Raw genomic sequence first — 21,746 nt, 5'->3', positions numbered from 1 at the left:
TAATGTGAAGAGCATGAGAATGCAGGAACATTATTCTACCTATTTGCATCAAAACAAAAGATCAACTAGGAGAGTGGAAGGAAATAAGCATACCTCACAGGTAAATATAAAATGCTACTATATTCTAATTTATAATTTTCTATTAAACTTCCTTTAATTATAACTTCAATCCTTAGTCACATTTCTAAGTATCTCTACAATGGCTATGATGGGCTTACATTTCTAAGTGTCTCTACAATGGAAGACAATGATCAAATAACTACCCAAGTGAATTGATAATAGGATTGAGGTGAATTACTATGTTCAACCACTTTAACTTTAGATATTGTTCATAAACCTTCCAACAACTTACAAAAATTGAGATATTAAATTTGAAAGAGGTTTGGCTTAAGGACAAGGATGATATGGATTATGACAAGTAAAAATGTTGTACAATTGTGCAGGCCTATTTGGTGCATATAGTGTGCATCGTAAACAACCTATAAATAGTTGAAGGCATTTTGAAAACAAAAACAATATCCTTTACCACTTGAATTTCCGCCATGACCTTGAAAAGGGATTGGTAACCTTGTTCAAAAGTATTTTATGAAGAAAAGTGCTCTCAAAATTAAAAGGAAAATCAACACACATAAATGGTGTTGCACTATTCTATACATAGTTATTCTAAGTGTTTTTAAAGGATCGCAAGTGGACTTGAAAACATTCCATTGAAATATCTTTAAAATGGTGGTAAAGTTCATATATGATGAGGTTAGAACATATGGAAGATTGTAGAAATCAATTGTTGAAGATTGGACTCATGTACAATTTGGACAAATCATATAATAAGTATTTTTACATGTTTAAGATACATTCACAAGTTTGACTACCTTGTATTAATGAATGTTTAAAGATCACCATAAGAAATTTAGATAATTGCAAATGAATAAGGTGAAAATGGGCATTCAAAAGCATGTCAAAAGATATAATTTATTTATATATTTTTTTTAGGCCATGTATAGTTTGATATTCGAGTTCTTTATATTATCTTTAGACATGGTGTATTGATGAAGAGAAGAAAATGTTCTATTAACATAGCCATCAAGGTCATAACCTTTGAGTAAAGAATCTAAGATTGTCATAGTTGATGAATTTGATGATCTAGTTTGATTGATAAAAAATATGCAATGTTATTTAAAGAAGGTTGATAACAAGAAATAATAATAGAAAAAGAGACTATTTGATAAAAGAAAACAAAGAAGTGGAAAGGAAAGTTATAAAAATAGGGTATCGTCTTAGAATGACTTTAAATTCATAATAAACTAATAATTAATCCCCAAAAGATAAAGTTTTTTAGATAATAAACCTCTTAACTGCTAAGCAGAACCTAGTCTTTGTGCTATTATAACTACCATGTATTAAGGTAATAAAGGTTTTTCATATTATATGGGTTGTACTTGATTGATCATCATTGTGACTTCTTTCTCTGATATGCAGCACCAGGTCAATTGTTTGCCTTAACTTGCCTTGCTTTCCAAATAGACCAAATGTAAAAGAAAAATATGTAAGTTCTCTTTCTCAAATATTCTCTTTCATGTCCGATGAGAAGAGTGATTTCTTCTTATTGTTATAACAAGCCAACCTTATGATCACATCATTAGATAGCTCTCTAAAGAATCATAGTTGATTTCAATGTACAGAGAAACTTCAAAGATTCTTTTGTAAATGATCAGCTTCTTGAAGTTATTTGTTTTAAAGATGCATGGCATGGAGATGATTTTCTTCCTTCCAAAGATCGTGGGGAATGCCTTGCGCAGGTTAGTTAGAATGCATTTATATTTTCCAAAAACTTGGAACTAGGTAATGTTTTAAAGCATTCGAACTCAAGGATTCTTACAAAACAAACTTACAAATATGAAGCATTAATCTATATTTGGATATTCACACTAGTGCATTAAATAAGTAATTAGGTAAGAAAACCAATGAAATTTTATTGTGGAAACCTAAAGGCTAACCAATAATACTACTATTTGAAAGAAATTTTATAGTTAGTCTTGATGTAATAGAACTACCAAGGGGTGTGTGAATAGATAGTTCTTGAATTAATCCCAAAATTTTATTCTTTATCACCTACTTAGTTTGTCCTTTTCAATTAATTTTTACTGAGAGTAAAAATTTCATGCATAGATAAATAAAATTGATTCTAACAATACATAGGGTATAACATGAAAAACCACCTAGCAACTTACTAAGTGTGAAAACCATAAGTAGTCTCTCAACTACAAATGATTCACTAAATTTGAAAAGATAGTACATAGTTTTACCTGACTAAATGCGCCAACTCCCTAAGGTCTTAGATCTGCAACCCCACCTATTTTCCACATTCCCAATAAAGCACTCCCTTATGCTCCTTAGTGAATTCCTTAAAGCTCTTATCAAGGTTTAGTCGTTCTAGTCTAGACCTTTGTAGAAAACTAGATGTACTTTCAAGAAGGATCTTGAAAAGTTTGAGAATTGGAGGATGAAGCTTTGAGATGACAATTGCTTTATTACAGCTCTTTCACATAGAATTTTCTTGGAGTTTGATAATTTTCAATAAAACAAATCCTTTTATATTTGAAACACCCTAGACTTCCATTATGAAAATTTTCCCAATAGTAAAACATTCCAAAAACCCTAGTAACCAATTAGGAGATTTTTCAATTTTTAAAACATTCAAAAATCCTTTCTTAAATCAAACTAAAATTTAGGAATAAAAACAATTTTTGGAATTAAAAAAGTAATAGAAACCAAATTAGAAAACATAGTAATTTTCATCCTAATTTATTGTATTAGTCATTTGAAAAGCTTTACCAATCATAAATGTATGCTTACTTAGAATTAGACGACTTTGTACCTTCCTGAACTCAATTCCACAGAAGATTAAAGTTTTCTTAACCATTAAGACCCAAGTAAGTAAGTTGCATCTAATCAATAAGAAATTGAACAAAATATCCAACTAACCAAAATACACTAATACTATGCATTTATATTCTTGATTGACAACTTCTACACCCATGGTGACAAGTTAATTGTTAATTTTCAATTGAAAGACTGGTCGATTAAAATAACTTGAAGCAATTTTTCTATTGTATATCCCTAGCTATTTAGGTGTGGAATAATAACTCATAGTTTGGAAGAATACACCATCGATTCAATAACCTTTATCAATAATTTTCAATTATAGCAATATTTAATGTTAATCAAATACTTGTTACTCATTAATTACACGGTTTAATGATAAACAAATTCATCTCATAGAGCAAATATGATCATATTTTAGTTTAGGAAATTCATCTCTTCTAATTATTTATTATACCATAATAGTGCTTAAGACTATAAAGAATAAAATCTATTAAGATATGCTTTATTTTTATTTTCCAATCAGGTGGGATCAATCCAGTTAGAGCTTTACAATAGTGCAGTCAGCCACATCCATATGAGCATTGATGGGAATCGATGAAACACCCTCTCCTCATTGAGGATGACAATAAGGTGATTGAGATTTTTTATTCAGGAAAAACAAGAGTGTATGTAAATTCCAATTCAAAATGCAAATTCAAATAGCTTGATATGAGAATGTTTTAAGAAGAGTTGAGTGGTATTCTTAACTCCATGGTATAACAATCTAGTTGAATTGCTTTAGTTGCCAATAAATATTTATATAATTGCTATGCAACTAAGTAGATGGAGATAATTGTTTTTCATTTCATAAATTTTCATGGGAAAAAGAATTTTATTAATTTCTTGATCCTTATTTATAGGTATTTTATACTATAGATTGCAGCTCTAAAAACCAATGGAGGGAGCTGTTTGGTTTGGGCTGGTCTTGGTTTGGTATGCTTAAATAGAGTGAGACAAATTTGAGAATCACCATTCCTAGAATGAGAAACGGTTTATGCTATGATTTTGTGTATGGACAACTATTTTCACCAAATAAAAGATGCAAAAGAATTGAAGAGAAAAATAATAAAAGAAAGAAAAAAGTTTATGAAAATCGTTTATAACTAGAATGAGTGATTACTTTTGTGGATGGTCCCCTTCTATGCTTCAAACTTGCAGCAGGCTGAAGTTTCAATGCGGTCTATATATTTGAAGACAGATGGTATTGGGAACAACATTTTATTTTATCGCTTGACAACAAAGTGAAGATTCAAGAGTGAATGTGGCAATGACTACAATGACTTGATTACAATTATTCAAACATACATAAAAGTTCTTATTCGGGTAAACAGAAGTCAATTTGAACAAGGTTTGAATAAAAATAAAAAAAAAACACTAAAACTTCTATTCAACAATACGATGAACTAAGGGAATATTTGAAAATTAAACAAACAAAATTAATTAAAAATTTATATATTTTCAAATTATTAAATCTTTATATAAAAAAAAAATAAGTTAATTAATTTGAATAAGCATATAAAAATAATTTCACAACTAGGATCTTGTCCCCCCTTCAATGGAGTGCATAAACTAAATTACTTCATTTTAAAGGAGAGTTCGAACACTATACAGCAGGAATAACTACAAACAGAGAAGATATTAGCATCTTTCATTTCCATATATGTTCTTTAGGTTCATGATGTCAGAGACGATATAAAGGGATGCACCACCTCTTCTCTTCCACAGATAATGAGATAACCAATCAAGATTAAAATGAATTCAATTCGGTTACTAACACCGGATTGGCAAAGCAAACCCCAGCTGAGATGAGCCAACTTGTCAAAACCACTTCTGTTCATATCACAACTAAGATATCATGGAGAGCCACTAATAGAACTACAGTTCAAGTGTCACACCAGCCCCTACATGCCTTGTTGTTGCAATTTCAAAGGTTTCCCTTCTTCACTCAATTTAATGGCCCGTTTACATAGATCATTGAAACGTTGCACCCTACAATGAAGCCCATTTGATACTTCATCTATAGTTTGCCCCATCTTTGGGTCTGTTGTCCAACGCTTCAATATATAGTGAGATGGGACGTTGGATACACCGGATATTTGAAGAATAAGCAATGCATGTCACCTATTGTAGACATCTTCACTCACATGAATTCCATCAGGGAAATCAACAATATCATGATTCGTCTTTGATCCAGTGTTGAACTTGTCCTCTTGGCCTGAAGGCAGTTCGAGATCAATCTCCATAGAGAAAAATACTATCTATAAAATTAAGATCTAAATCAAGCCCTATATTTGTCTCATGCCCAAATTCCGAAGTAATGTAAGTACAGCATTTCCAAGCTTTGTTGGCACATCCATATTTTGGATACGATTATTCACCATAGAAACAAGGTTGATACTTGTCTGAAGCATATTCAGAAGAGAGGAGAATTAATTATGATGGTTGTACACTAAGCAACTTGAGGCAGCCAGTCATTTTCTAGTAATTTGATATGGAAAACCAACAAAGAAAATGGAAAAAGTATATTGTAGACCCCCATTAGGGGCACATTTTTTTCTCTCATTTTGTGCAGCTCACTTGCCAGCTGGAGGGCTCCTACAAAGCCAAGTGCTGCCTCCTAGTTGGTTGCTATGGAATCAGCTTAGTGGAGTTGATGGACGAATGGGAAAGCAACACGAATAGGGGGATGCTGGGGATCTGCAAGCCGTTATGGGGTAGCAGGCCAGCTGCAGGAAAGAGAGGAGCGTCTCCGGCAAAAAAGGGGTGGTTGCTTTTAGAGGGGACTACAAAGATCTTTTTTTGGGGGGGAGCTTTTGTTTGGTTATTTTGGGGTAGAGGGAGATCCTTTGGGCTGGAGAGAGAAGGGAAGCCAGAGGGGGAGAAAGGGGGAGATTCCGGTGGTTTTTCTGAGAGGTAGCTTGTAGAGATAGCTTGGAGAGAAGGTTGCTTGAGGGAGGCGTGCAGGGATTCTGCAGGTATGAGAGAGCAAGCTGCAAAGGGAGGTTTTTCATGGCTTTTTGACAGAGGTTTTGAGGTGTTTTGAAGCTGAACAGAACCTTGCAAGAGAAGGGCACTCTCAGGTATGAATGCAGCAGGTACATTGTTTTATTTTGGATCCTTACTATCCCTCTGCATTTCTCGTTGACATCTGGATATTTGTTGGTTTGCTTGGGGTGGATTGATGAAGGCCACTTGTTGCTTGTTGATATATAATCTTGAACTCATATTTGCCATTGTTGATCTTAATGCACCTTGCCTCTATTGCGAAATACCTAGGAATCATGCATACATTTGACGTGATTCACTCACCTACTCGCAAGATTCACTGATGGTCCATGAAGTGAATTTTCTGAGGTTTCTTTTCTCTATTTCATCACTTTCTTTTATTCTCTGTTTCTCCCCCTTCCCCTGTTTCTTGATATCCATCCATGGTATGCATCATTTGTTTCATCTCTGTCTGAGGAGGTAAGGTGGTAAAAGATTCGCTAAGTCAGGGCTTGCTTTCTGGTGAACACTGGCCTCGCAGTGGTTAATTTAGTTCAGATGGTTTTTGGTACAGTAGCACTGGATTATCAGTCTGTTACTGTAATTGTTGATGCCAAAGACTGCTTTCCAACCACTATGCCGTCACTATCGGCACTGATCTTGCAAACCAGTGGCTGTCAAGGGATCCTTCTATCCCCACCAACAGTGCCTTGGATGCCCCGTCCGCTGAATTATGATGTGTGCTGCACTTTTCCATTTCTGGATATGCTAGTGGAACATAGGAAGCATGGTGGGATGGATTCAAACACTACTCGGGCAGCAGAGAACACCCCAGCAGCTATTGAAGAACGCGGAACAGAGTGGCTTGAGGAATGGCCAAAGAGATAATTTGACTGCAGGCACTGAGCACTGGAAAGCTATTGTCAGCAAGTCCTACTTCACAGGAATAGGAATTGACTAGTCAAATATGCGTAATATACTGGACATGAAATCCATCTATGGAGGATTTGCTGCAACCATCTGGTATTGGGATTTCACCATCAGGTCAAGTGGCAATAGACATTCTGGAACTCAATTGCTTGAGACGTTCTCTCCTCATTGGTTCACATGTTCAGGATCAGCGGCTTAGTTCATTGGTTTCTCTCATGGAAACAAGGATTCCTATTTCTAAGAACAAACAGGAAGAGGCATCTCATGCTGAAATGAAGGACTGTAGTATTGATTCGTTTCTCATGAATATCAAGCTTGACCATCATCATGAAGAAAATGCTACCCAGTCTTCAAAAATACAAGATTCCCACAGGAATGATATGCTGTTGGAGCACAAAGGAGAGTTCTCTAATACAGAGCAACTAACCCCTAATGCTGTGAGCAAGCACCCACTTTCTATGTCCAGATGTCAACCCAATGACACTGAACTCGAAGTTTTCTGCCAGTCCACTCACCGATAATAGAGGAGACCAAACCAACCTTGCATGGCAGCCTTCATTACCCATCAAACCATCCGTCAAACCCATTTTCTCACTCTAAGACCTTCTCATATCCATTATCTTTTTCCTCACCACCTTTCATAACCATCTTTCCTGAATACCTATTTTCCATACCCATTCTCCCTAACTTTTATACTAACATAAATCCATCACCTACATATCCATCTCCATGCTCGCTCCTATCTCTACACTGCCACCCGTACCCACTAAGTCCACTTCTTGCAATATGGCATGCACCCAGTCCCCCACTCACTTCTTATTACTTTTCATTTCCCATTCTTCCCTAGACACATGCATGACCGTCCTTAGGTGTTTCACTTCCCGCACCTCATCCCTTCAAACTCTCTGCCAGTGAACCATAGCCACAGATTCATTGAAGTTGAACGTGGCGGCAGTGGACAATGGTGTTCCCATCAATTGGAATCCCATCAGTAACTTCCTCTCTGATCTTGTGCATGGAGCCATTGAGGTTTGTGTCCAGCTAAGACCAACTGTTGACATATCGGTGCCTGCCGATGCAGTTTTCGTTCGCCCATCATTGCGCCAGTCTAGTAATTAAATTCCGGAGATGGTTAGCTTACTTGGGGATTTGGACTTGCTTGGAATTCTTGCTGAAACTGAAAAGCGTGGCTTGATCTTTGATCAATTGTTGACAATTCCTGAACATGATGATTGGGTTTGACATGGTCGGTACATCTACAGATGTAAGCCGTCATGCAGGAACTTATGAACAAGTTCTAGAAACCCAGATTGCTGGTGCCATAATTCAGACGCCTCAGCTTGACGCATACACTGTCCACAGCTGGTGGTAGATTTGTTGGTGGAGCAAACCTCTTGGATCCAATCTATGGAACTGCAAAAAGGGTAGATCTCCTAGTGCCCGAGTCACCTCATACCGGTTTTGCTGGCCAGATTACAATGACGCTGGTGTAATGGCTGCTTTGGAAGCAGCCATACATGATAGGATTGGCTTCCTCTCTCTTTTTAATTGCCTTCAGATCTCGCGATTATTTCTTAAACAGCATTGCAATTGGATCTCCTCATGCTGTTCGGAATGGTATTGTCGCTGTTAGTGCAGCCGGGAATGAAGGACCCGAGCATGTGGTTTCTTGACCACAACTATCATGAACCAATGTTTTCCACGTTCAAGGGAATCAATGCCAAGGAGCATGTGGTTGGATGGTACAGCACAGGACCAACACTGCAGGAGAACGACCTAGATATTCCCGGACTGTTCCATGACTATGCTCCTAATCCTGTCTTAGTCATAATTGATGTCCAACCAAAGGAGATAGGAATTCCCACCAAGGCTTATTATGCTGTTGAGGAAGTGAAAGAGAGTGCAACCCAGAAAAGCCAGAATGGTTCAAGCAGCTGACTCACTACCGAATCTGGTGTTAGAGCTGAGGCAGATTGCAATCTTGTCAGGATTTGCATCCCTTAATGACCATGTATATCAAAGAGAGGCACCTGAAGTCGTTTCCTTTTCTACGTGTTTAAGGATTCAAAATGATGGGGTCTTTTCTTTCAAGAGCTCTCATGCTGACTTTTGGTTGATTATCCTGAATGCTCCAAAACTATGGACAGGAATAAGTCAGTAGCAAGCCAATATCAAGTAAACTGGAAGCAGAAAATGCAAATGCATATTCTCCTCAGAAAGTGACTGTCATTGAGGGAGCAATCCGGGTTGAGGATGATGAATTTTGTGAGGAAGAATACTCATGCGGTTTATAGTTTTGCTTCAGTTGCTTACCAAAGACACACTCGCCCTGTTCCTGTTTGATATGGGAGTTTTGAGCCAAGAAGTATCGAGATGAATCAGAAGCAGTCAATTGGATCACAATTCATATAAAGCCTTGTCCAAAGTGTCACAGACTTGTGCAGTAGGTGGAACTAGAACCAGTGAGGGCGCAATACTAAATACATCTCTGGGCCCCCATTCCTACCAGGCCACGCATGGCCACTTTCAGTATGGGCCACCGTCGAGCCACGTGTCCCCTTCCCTCTATTTCATCCTTGTTAGGTTTTTATAAATAATCTCATACTCCCATTTCTCACATCTTTTTCAAATTCAAGCTTTTAAATAGTTTTCCAATCTCTAAACCCTTTAAATAATTTTAGCTTATTCAAATTCTCATCCTTAGGGTTTTAAAACCAGAAAATCACATTTTCAATAAAATTTGGCCGCCATTTTCTTTTCGGCGAGCCACTTTCGAATTTTTTCATCATTTTAAAACGTTTTGAAATAAGCATCTATTTAATTTTGTAATTCCGAGTGATGGAATTTATGGAATTAATTCATGCAAAAATAAACGGGCTTTGGTGGGGGCCCGACATATGTGACTTCATGATTGATTGACTGATTGATTGATTTGACTGCCATGCATAATTGATTTATTCTGATCTGTGACATGCATGAGATTATTTCTTAACTGTGCTCTAGCCCTATTTCTTGATAGCGCATGGCGGCTCGTCACCTAGGTACGTGTCCATTCCCATTCTTGTAATTCTTTATGCATGTACTGATTCTCGTATGTGCGATCATGCTGAGTATTCATTGATTTCCTCATCATTGCCACGTCGGCTTCATTTTATTAGTAGAGACCCGACTTTAGGGACTTAGAGGGGTGCTACGGTCCATACCGTACCTTCCCGATAAGTAATCTGACCCCCGAACCCGATCCGGTTTTCACAGACCACCTTTTCCAAAAATCAGGAGTCACACTTAGGGTTTTCTTTCTTATTTTGTTTACCCTTTAAAAATAAAAACAAAAATAAGTGGCGACTCCAAGTCATTTTCTTAATCAATAAAAATCAATTTTTCAAAATAAAAAAAAAAAAATTCGAGCTCGTCATCGAGTGGGAAACGCATCGAGCAATCGAAAATGCGGGGTCCACAAAATGGCGACTCCACTGGGGATTATTTTAGAGGGTCAAGCTTGAACTTAAGATGAAGCAAACATGGCATTTGATGAGTCTATCAGTGGGTACTCACTTCTTGATTGCACATTGAGGGTTCCTGAGTTTTCACTTGGGACATTGACATGATTGATTGTATTGGTCGATTATCTTGATTGGAGATTCTGACACAGTAATTTTCTTTGTGCTTCATTGATATATTTTGTTTGAGACATTTGACATGCTGATTATGAGATTGATTATCTTGATTGAGGATTTTGATTTTTCTGTGCTTCATTGCCATGTTTGTTGAGTACATTGACATGCTGATTATATTGATTGATCATCTTGCCTTGCTTAGCGTAGTCATTCTGATTTTGCCATGATTGTTCTGTTCACCTCACATGCATGGATTCACTGGTGTATATCATTTGACTTGCTGTGTTGTTTTCTCTGACTTGCATATTATCTTGATTGTCTTTTGAGCATGATGTTCATATCGCTATTTGTAGCTTTTTGTGTGGACATGAGTGATATATCCTGTACTCTGCTTGACTGTATGATGCATGACTACCCTCCTTCTGCATGATTGCATGTCGTTTGTCTATGTGGATCTCACTTCTATCCCCCTACATCCAACTCTCTTGGTTTCGGTCATTCCTTTCATCTCGGTTCTCACAATTGCAAGTGTGAGACCTTCTGTGTGTTTGCTCTCTGACCGAGCCAGAGATTAGGAGTAGGGTCTAGCGACGAGCTATATCGATGCACGGGAGCATTCTGGAGGAGAGCGACACTGATGTCGGGAAGAGTCCGATCATTGAAGACCTATATAGCCCCGAGCTAAGTTTCATGGATAGTTGTGCGACCAGTGTGTTTTCTCTCCTATTTTAGCTTCTTAGGGTTTTCGGATGCACCCACACCATTCACTGTGCACTCTAGTCGACCATTGAGCGTTGAGAGTTTGAGAGGTTTCACCATAGGAACCCCCTGGGATGTCGAGGTAGTGCATGTGTGGAGGTGATGACCACCTTGCATGGAAGCACCCCGTCTCTTCGGAGGCGTGCAGAGGGTTGCGTACCACCGGAGGGTATGATCGCTTCTGCTAGGGATCTTTAAAATCCACCCATATCCATTTAGAGCCACCATGACCTTGTAGTTTGAACCGTAGATCCTTTGATTAGGACTCCCTCCCTACACGTGGGTGCATCTGAGGGCCTTTCAGAGCCTCTGTGGTTACACTTCGGATTTGACACTCCCTCTTTTTAGTCTCCAGTTGAGAGTGCTTGGAGATCGGTATGAGTTTGAGTACGGTTGGGTCACCTTTCGTCTTGTCGCCTTAGTTTGTGTTTTTCATTTGATGAGTTTCTCTCTTTAGGGCTTTCGTTCTCATTTCTTGGCTCGGCACACCTCTTCACTTTGTCGTCACTTCTCGATACTTTGGGATATGTTCATTGACCATCTTTTTGCACTGTACACCTATCACGGGCTCAGTACCTCATTCTTTGTTTGATCCTTGGTTCGATTTTCGACTCGATGCTCATATTTTCATTACAGAAAGGTGAAAGGCATATTTTCATATTCACACATTTTTTGAGAGATTCGCCTGGATCACCTTATCGTTTTCTTCTCCTATGGAGCTCGAGTTGAAGGTCAAATCAAAGATGTTTTGTTATAGATTGAGTATCGATCTCGTGATAGTGTTGTTCTTCACACCCCATTTATTTTCTTCACACCTCGATCATTTTCTGGATTATCGATAGAAATTCTTTAGTCATATTTGTAGTTGTCTCACATTGGACACTCATGTGACTCTAGAGATTCTATCGTCTATCCAAATTTTGATTGTCACCATATGATTGTGTGTCGCGCCCTGTCATGTTGTGGATTGTGTTGTATCATGCATTGGTCATTGTTCGTTGCATCCCGTGTCGTTGCATGAGTCGTGTTTGAGTCGTTTTGATTGGCTCTTCTATAGGAGTCTATTTGTGGTCCCAGTCTTAGTTCAGTGCCCTGGGTTGAGTGAGAGAGATGTTGATTCGTATCGTTGAGCTGCTATAGACAGATTCACAGTCAGTTTCGATTGGTTAGCTTATCACTTCTGTGGTTTCGATTCAGGAGGCATTGACCAGTTTGAGCTAGAGGATGGATACTCAGTAGAGTAGGCACGTAGTGCTCGAGGACACGCCATCTGATTTAGTGACACCACCTGTTCTACCTGTTCAGATGCCAGCTACACAGACGTTGCCTACTGTTTCACATGATCATGCTGCCGTCATTCCACCTATGGTCACACCAGTTACCGTTATTGAGGATCCTCATTCTCGTATGGACAGACTCGAGCAGAGGATTAGACGGATGAGAGATCTTGATGAGATGATTTCATGGGATGACCCCGGCGACGTGCCAGTGGCCACTTTGCCAGTCGGTTTCAGGATGCCTGATATAGAGAGATATACGGGAGTTGGATGTCCTCGTATTCATCTCAGACTTTATAGCACAGTTATGAGGGCTCTTGGTTTAGATGAGGCACAGTTGCTCACTTTGTTCCCATTGTCATTGAGCGGCACGACACAGAGATGGTACGCTTCATTAGAGACATCTCGTCGGAGAACTTGGGAGGACTTAGCACAGGAGTTTCTGAGACAGTATTCCTTCAGTGGTGATACGAGCGTTACACGTAGAAAGCTTGAGTTTCTTCGACAGGGACCAGATGAGTCTGTTTCTTCTTTTATCTCTCGCTGGAGGGAGAAGGCTGCGGAGATGATTGAGCGACCTAGCGAGAGAGATCAGATGAGCATGTTTTTGAGGAGTTTGCACCCTAGGTTTGCTCGGCATCTGACAGGAGTCCCATTCCAGGATTTCAGATCATTGGTTCAGGCTTTGTTCGATGTAGATGATGGCATCTCTAGAGGATTATGGTCAGATATTATTCCTTCTCCGGATACTGAGGGGAAGGGAGTTGGTGGATCATCTGAGAGCTATGGAGGCATATGTTCTGCGGACTTTCAGCATCGACGGCCTGGTTATCATCCCTATGCGAGATCATTGCAGATACCCAGGAGTGATTTCCCACTTTTACAGCATCGTCATCCTCATTCAGTTCAGCAGTACCCTTCTGTGCATCCTCATACTGTCACGTTGCGACCTTCATTTCAGTTTCAGTGTCCACAGACTAGTATCCCACGACATGAGCAGTCTCGTCCCCATCGGCGACATCAGAGGACTTATTCTGATTTGGGGATGCCTTTGGATAGAGCTTTTGAGCGACTCAGATCTACTGGTGTTTTAGTACCATTGGCCCCTAGGCCACTCCCGAGTACCTTGCCTCCGCGTTTTCATGCTCATGAGTTCTGTGCATTTCACCAGATGGCAGACCACCGTACTGATTATTGTGCTTCTCTACGTCACACCATACAGGATCTTATTGACAGTGGCGCAGTTAGCTTTCCCATATCGACCACAGATACTGATCTTGGTCCAGATATGTCTACTGATTCCTTTCCAGCTTAGTCCACACATGCAGTTCCTCCTCCTTCAGGCTTATACCATCACATTTTGGACACCCAGGGCACTGATATTCACCAAACACTTTGATATTGCATACCTTGTTGGTGTATTTTTGGGACTACATTGTTAGTTGGTCGTTTGAGTTTTTGTTCTCTTTTATTTTGTATTTGAGTCTTGTTTTGTAGTTAGTGGTTCGTGTTCGTACCCTATGTTTTGAGAGTAGACCTTATTATCTTATCATTTCGCATGATGTACTCTCATTTCACTTAGTGATATTGTTGTTTTCTTGGGCATGTGTTTCTATCTTCTTTTTTATTGTTATCATTGTTTCGTATCATGCATTTTATGTGTTGTTATCTTGAGTAGCTTCGTGTGTTGCTTTTTTTTGTCTCTTGCATGTGTTTGTTTTAGAGTCTTGGACAGTTTTAGTGTCGTGACTGGTCCCCGAGCAGAGATTGATGGCATGATGGTTATGATACAGAGTACATCGAGATTAGACTTCTTCAGTTGAGGTTCACCATGTCGGACGAGATCGCACCCATTACTCTTACTACTCTTTACGAGATGATGGTGGATTTGACACAGAGGGTTAAGAGGATTGAGCTTATTTTGTCAGAGCATCCATCGTCATCGAGAGGAGCTCCAGGAGTAGCGATGCCTTCATTGCCACATTTGACTCCATCGATGTTTGCTACTTTGGGTGCCTCACATCCACGACCTCGCCCACATTCAGTGTTCCAGCAGCATTCCTCATCCATTTCACTGGCTACGTCGACACGACCTCCGCCCCAGTTTCAGGGCCCTCCAGTTATCACAGTTCCTCATGAGCGACTTCACCCTCGTCGACGATGTCAGAGACACTTTTCAGATTTGGGCACACCCCTGAGCAAGGTTTTTGAGACGTTGCAGGCCATGGGATTTTTGGCTCCTCTGGCTCCTAGGGCACTTCCAAATCCTGTGCCACCACAGTTTCGACTTGATTTATATTGTATGTACCATCAGTCAGTAGGACATCACACTGATCGTTGCACTGCTCTACGACATGCCATACAGGACATTGTTGATTCTGGGACGTTTGGGGATCCCCAGTCCGATATGTTTCCTATTCCTACCTCAGCTCATGCCATGCATGCAGACGCCCCTTCACCAGTAGTCCCTGATCTTATTGACTTGGGCGATTGACTCATGATTGGCTTACCTTGGTGCAGTGGCACTCAGATTTTGTTCATTCTGTGGCCAGAGACGTGATGACAGGACCAGTCACTGTTTTTGTTCTTGTTTGTTTAGTCTTGTTTTACTTTTGACTTTTAGAGACTATAACTTGATTCTTGAGTATTGTCTTTGTTGTCTTTCTTTTACATGATGTACTCATCGGATAATCCCATTGGATGCATTTTCCTTTATGGACATGTGTTTGTGTTTTATGATATGATGTGTTGTACTTTTGACTTGGGGCATCTCTTCACTTGCATATTGTGGTCTTGAGGCTTGACCTATCATGGAGGATATTGAGCCTATTAGCCTAGGATCAGAGATTTGACCTAGAGAGTTCGAGATTGTGATCCATCTTCTTATGATCAAAGTTGTACCTTGCTCACTTCCCGCACTTTGACTTTGCTTTGACCTACATCCATCCATTGTGAGCTTTGCACAGCATCACCCTTTGAGACCATTATATGACCTTTCCATCCTCGGCTTTTCTAGTTTTGCACATCCCCTCTCTGATCCGACCAGGTAGAGTGTGAGGAGTTTGAGCCCAGGGTTGATCTTGCATGGCGAGGGATATCTTATGATCTTTGGGTGGTTTACGATATGTGGATTGGTTGATTGCTTGATGGGACTATTACTTATTTTGCCATGAGTATAGAGATTGATATTGTATGATGAGAGTTGGCTTGTGATGGGCACTCGTGCCTGATGAGATCACCGTTCACTTTGCTTTGAGAGGATCATCTTTGAGATTATTATAGAGCATTTGGAGTACGATTTGATGCATGATTCTAGAGGTTTGACATGGTTATATCATATGGACATCGATCTTTAGTATTGATCAGTTGAGGACTTGATAGCACGATGTTTGAGACCGTGGTCGCAGGATGGGTGGCCTTCATTTCGGTTAGCTCACACCTTATTACCTTTATTGACATCTAGACCATTGCTAGCCCTTTGAGCCTCTCATGAGCATCATAGCCTTTTCTTTCTTATAGCCTTGCTCACCTTCTACGCCGGGATAGGGGCCCTTCAGTGTATGCATGCATTGTTTAGGAGTTTCATGAGCCTTGGACTGAGGGACACATCTTTCTCATTATCTTTTCCTATCATTGCGTCATTTCATTTCATCACATCTCGTTGGTTCTTCATCCTCTTCTTTATTATATCTATCGTTTGTTCCGCTTCATCTTCTTCCACCTCGAGTGGTGATCATCCTCAGTTCATTACATGGAGGGTAGTCATGTCATTTCCACTATCTATCATACGGACGTTGATCCAGGGATCCTTGGCTTGAGAGGGTCACATCATTAGAGAGAGTTTATGCTACATTGGCATTTGAGAGTATGCTTATCCGTTTTTACTTCGTCTTTAGATCTTTCTTGGTTTGCTTCAGAGCATGTATATTTGTATATCTGTAAAAAAAAAAAAAAAAAAAAAAAAAGGCACATGTGTGTATTATTCTCTATCATTGAGTATGTGTATATTAGTGTTCGAGGGGTCGCTTTGTTGGATATGTCTATTGATGGGAGTTCGTATGTGAGCTCCTCGGGACCTTTCATTCTTCGTATTCATTTTGTTGTATGTTTTGAGAGTGAGATGAGTGGCCTTCTCTTAGGAGCTCTGGGTCATTGTCCATTCCATCATTGTGTTCGTTATTGACGTGACCTCCTTTCATATTTGATTTGAGCAGATCATCACTTGTTCTCGTATTCTATGCTTCATCATCATCCTCGTTTCACTTCTATTTTATCATTTTTATTCCACCCCTTATTCCATTCTTACAGTGACCTCATTTTCGGGTTTGATACCCTCTTCGCGCCATCATTATACATCTCGTCATCAGTTCGATTTTTCTTCATTGCATCATCATTGTTACCATGTTCACAGTAGGCATCTTCAGGTCCATGGCTCACGATATTTTCTATACATGTTGCATTTTATACATGAGGGCATGGGTTTTGATCATTGGGTATTTGGGCCTAGTTTCCCTTCATTTCTATCACCCTATCACCCTAGCTTACGTTACGTCCCGTGTCTTAAGACCACCCTGAGGCCATGACATCACACATTATGTTTGATAGCTCTTATGTGAGCGATACTTGAGATTGATTCGAGAGCATTCTGATTGTGACAGACCGGGGGTTATGGTATGACCTTACACTGGGGCATAGCCATCTCAGAGAGTTTTATTATCGGATGACCATTGTGTCGAGGCATACCCTTCTCAGTCGATGACGGATTTTTGAGCCATGTCCATTCCTCAGAGGATATCAGATGTCCTTTTTCACATTGGAGCATGAGACATGATTGGCACATTTCATATAGTGTACTTTACACAGGGGCATACCCCTTTCGGTCGATGATGGTTTTTTTTTTTTAGGCATAGATGTTCCTTGGAGGCGATTAGATTCATTTCACATTGGAGTACGGGACATGATTGGTTGATATCTTTGACGTGATCACAGGAGCATAGCCTTCTCATCATTGTTGACATATTTTTGAGATGATTGGATCAGGACACTGACACTTATGGGAGCATATAGCGGAGTTTAGTCATTTCAGGGTTTGCCCTATACTGGGGCATAACCCTTTCATTGGAGGTTGATCTTAGAGACACCAGTTCACATTGGGACATGATTTTTCTTTAGAGGAGGTCAGATACTCTCTTCACATTACCACGATGACTTTGAGGAGTAGAGATTCATTTTGATCAGATGAGGTATGATTGGTTGTACTCCTCTCATTGATGTTTGATTTGGAGATGCTTACACTGGAGCATAGCCTACTCATCGGTGATGATTTTGTGAGATGACAGTTTATGTCAGACACATACTTCCCAGAGTTTATCTTGTACTGAGAGCTTATCCATTCGAGATGACGCAGTCACACTGGGGCATAGCCACCTTGCTGATTTTGACATTGAGACTCCATTTCGTGTTCATGGTTGCGACTTTCGATGGATCATGGAGTCATTGATACCCTGGGCTCAGTCTCCTCAGCATACCTAGTTTGATTTGGGTACCCACTTTCCTTTGTTACACACCTATACATCCTACATTGGACACTGTTATACCTGCACCCATCTTATTAGAGCCTTACATCTTTTGAGCCCACATATTTCATCGTCTTACATGACCTTATCCCTTTCTCTTGATCAGGGGAAGATATGGGCTAGTCTTGAGCTTTCTGGTTGAGTTTTCACATGCCTTTGGACATTAGGTTCAACATCTCCCATGATGGTAGGACCTATTAGATTGTTGATTCACTTGTGATGATGTACTCATATTGATAGTTGACATGCCATGTCTTGATTTGCTTGCATTTCAGTTTTAGAGTCTTGGTCAGTTTTTGTTTGGGGCCATTATTTTAGTTTTGCTTCGTCAGCATAGTTTCGGTGATGTTTGGACTTGTTTTAGCATTTGTTCATTGAGGCTCTATATGTGTTTTTTCATTGCATCATCATTGAGCATATCCCGGAGTGTCTTGTATGGTGAGTTCCATGTCTTATGTTAGCTACTATCTTACACTGGGGCATACCCCCATCCTTGAGTTCATCGGATCTTCTGCAGATTTTCTCACTGCTCATTCTGTTGCTTGACCTTTATGGGTCGTCACGCTGGGGCATACCCCCATCCTTGAGTCCACCAGATCTTTCGTGATTTTTCTCATCACTTGATCCACTTCTTGATCTTTGTGAGTCGTTATACTGGGGCATACCCCTTTGGCGCTTTTCTACTGGGGCATACCCCCTCTCTTTGGGTTTACCGTGTCTCGTGTTGATTTCATGGTTGTCGGACCCATTTGCCGATTTTTATGAGTCATCACCTAGGGCGTCCCCCTACTGTCATTTTGTTTAGGGCATCCCCCTATTGTCATCTTATTTAGGGCATCCCCCTTCTTTCAGATTTTCACCATCATAGATTTTCATCTATGAGCATTTATTTCAGTTATATCACCACCATAGATCAGACATCTATGGGCATTTCAGATTCACCACCATAGATTTTCATCTATGGGCTTTCGAGATTATCACCACCATAGATCAGACATCTATGGGCATTTAAGATTCACCACCATAGATTTTCATCTATGGGCTTTTCAGTTATATCACCACCATAGATTTTTATCTGTGGGCATTTCAGATTTCACCACCATAGATCAGACATCTATGGGCATTTCAGATTCACCACCATAGATTTTCATCTATGGGCTTTTCAGTTATTATCACCACCATAGATCAGACATCTATGGGCATTTCAGATTCACCACCATAGATTTTCATCTATGGGCTTTTTAGTTATTTCACCACCATAGATCAGACATCTATGGGCATTTCAGATTCACCATCATGGATTTTCATCCATGAGCCTTTGTTTCAGCTATCACCACCATAGATTTTCATCTATGGGCATTTCAGATTCACCATCATGGATTTTCATCCATGAGCCTTTGTTTCAGTTATTATCACCACCGTAGGTCTTCACCTATGGGCCTTCGATTTTAGCGTTTAGAGTTCGCTTTTTGGTTGGCTTCCAGAGCTTTATTTTCTTGTTTTCTAGTTTAGTGTTTAGAGTTAGCTTTTTGGTTGGCTTCCAGAGCTTTATTTTCATATTTTCTAGTTTAGTGTTTAGAGTTAGTTTTTTTGGTTTGGCTTCCAGAGCTGTTATTTTCTCAGTTTAGCGTTTAGAGTTAGCTTTTTGGTTTGGCTTGCAGAGCTTTATTTTCTTATTTTCTAGTTTAGCGTTTAGAGTCAGTCTTGTCATGCAGAGTCGCAGCTCCTAGCATTCCTATTCACTGGCATTGCGCATCTTACCTTCATGGTTTTGCATTCTTCCTCGGTTTTTCCTCACTTCGTTACCCTGTGCTTTATCGCATATTCATCATGTAGTCCACATAGGGCAGTCTCCTTTGAACACGTTCTTGTCTGTACTCCAGGGTGGTTTGACCGTTACTCACCTTTGACATCGATCTTCGGGTCACTTTTGGAGACGTTTTAGAGGGAGTCTGGATCCTTAGTGTGGTTTCAGAGGCATTTTGAGGCACCCATCTTTCTCTTTTAGGATTAGAGCCTTTGTGTTAGTCTGTCAGCCTGAGCGAATTCGTGTTTTGCTAGTGTCCCTATGGGGGTCTCCTTGGTTCTTCGGCAGAGTTCACTTCACTCCACTCACTATTCACACTTTCTTTTCACTTCAGTGTTCATATTCCTTACACTCGTGAACTCTACCGAAGAGGGGCATATTTGTAGACCCCCATTTTGGGGAGCTGTGATTTTTCTCACGTTTCCTTTCTTGCAGCTAGCTGTGGCCAGATGTCACCATCCTAGGAGTCCACATGCTGTCCTGAGATTGGCTGTTGTGGAATCAAAATAGTGGTTTTAAGAGCCAATGAGAAGGTGACACGGGGGGTGAGGGAATCTGCAAAAGCTGCAGACCGTTTTGCCAGCTGCTAGGGGGAGGAGTTACAGGAGAGGGGGGAGCGTTTTGGGGCCGTTAGGAGATATTTTCAGGAGGGTTCTCAGAGAGAAAGGGGGGAAGGGGGAACCAGAGAGAGAGGTGTGAGGGCTGGAGAGGAGAGTCTGAGAGTTTTTTTTGGAGGGATTCTAGAGGGGAGCTAGAGAGGAGCGCATTCTTTTTGTTAGGTACCTGGGCTGCTGGAGGTTGCCAGCTGCAGGTTTTGCTTTTGGGGGGGGGAGACGAGTGATAAGAGTGGTTTTAGAAGAGACATCTTGAGGGCCGTTTGAGAGAGTTCAGGGAGTGCAACTAACTTGGGAAGAGAAGCTTGTTGGTGAAGGAAGAAAAGCAGTGGAAAGCCGTGCTGTGGACTTCCAGGTAAGGCTATTTTGAGCTTGGGGTGTTCCTGTTTCTTAATGTTTTGCTTCACCCCTTGTTGATCTCTGAACGCTGTTTATTGTTTGCCGTGGACATCAAGGGCCACGGAGTTTGTTTCGATTGAATATGCTTATTCATGTATGATGCTTTGCTTCATTTCTCTCCTGTGCTCGATTTTCTTTTCTTCTGAAAATGATTGGATCTTCATTGAGTTTGGTTTGGATGCTCTGATGATTATATTGTGGATTTTTTTTTAACTCATCCCACCAGCTAGCCACTCATTCATCATTCATGAAACGAGATGTAGCTTAGTAATTCTTTAATCCATCCATTCTTGCTCTGTTCCTGTTTCTATCCTCTTCTTCCTCTGTTTTCCTTTGAAAGAGACCTTCAAGCTTTAAGACTGAGAATCTGAGGAGATTGGCTGATGGAGAAAGATAATGATGTGAAGAGGAGTTTGTCATTTTGGATCCAGGATTTTTCTGTATTTATTCGTCTGCTTCTGGTGCATTTGAGGAAGTTTGTGGCTGTTGAAAAGGCTGTTACGTCTACTATATCTGCTGCTCCAGGTCAGGTTGAGTTACCTTTTAAGCTCCAGCTTGGGGTTGTTCTCTGGTCCTTCTCTGATACCATCTCCAGTCCCTGCAATCCAAACTGGCTCTATACAGATGCCTCTCCATCTACATCCCCAAGTCGGTCCATCACTTACCCATATACACCCATCACCGCCTCCTCTCTTCCCGTTTAGTCAACTCAGTCAACTTGGTCTTGTTCCAAGGAACTTGGATCTGCCATAGGACAATGCATTAAAAGAGGTAAAGTCATTGCCCCTGAGAGTAAGTGCAGACGGTAATGTTATGACAAATCATACCCAGCAGCTGCATCTCCACAACACAGTCTTCCA

General features: G+C 40.3%; 1 protein-coding gene across 1 annotated transcript; it reads left to right on the top strand.

Annotated features, from left to right (window-relative positions):
• Positions 1-8,451: 8,451 nt before the first annotated feature.
• LOC132253479 (26S proteasome regulatory subunit RPN8-like) lies at positions 8,452-12,958 on the top strand. Its single transcript, XM_059735664.1, has 4 exons — positions 8,452-8,761; positions 12,411-12,448; positions 12,519-12,720; positions 12,828-12,958. Exons 1-4 carry the CDS (start codon positions 8,452-8,454, stop codon positions 12,956-12,958), a joined length of 681 nt encoding a protein of 226 aa, XP_059591647.1.
• Positions 12,959-21,746: the final 8,788 nt, after the last annotated feature.

Source organism: Vitis vinifera, chromosome 3 (assembly GCF_030704535.1).
Source record: "Vitis vinifera cultivar Pinot Noir 40024 chromosome 3, ASM3070453v1".
Classification (NCBI taxonomy): domain Eukaryota; kingdom Viridiplantae; phylum Streptophyta; class Magnoliopsida; order Vitales; family Vitaceae; genus Vitis; species Vitis vinifera.
The sequence above is the reverse complement of the archived record's forward strand: the minus strand, read 5'-3'. Positions and strand labels throughout refer to the sequence as shown.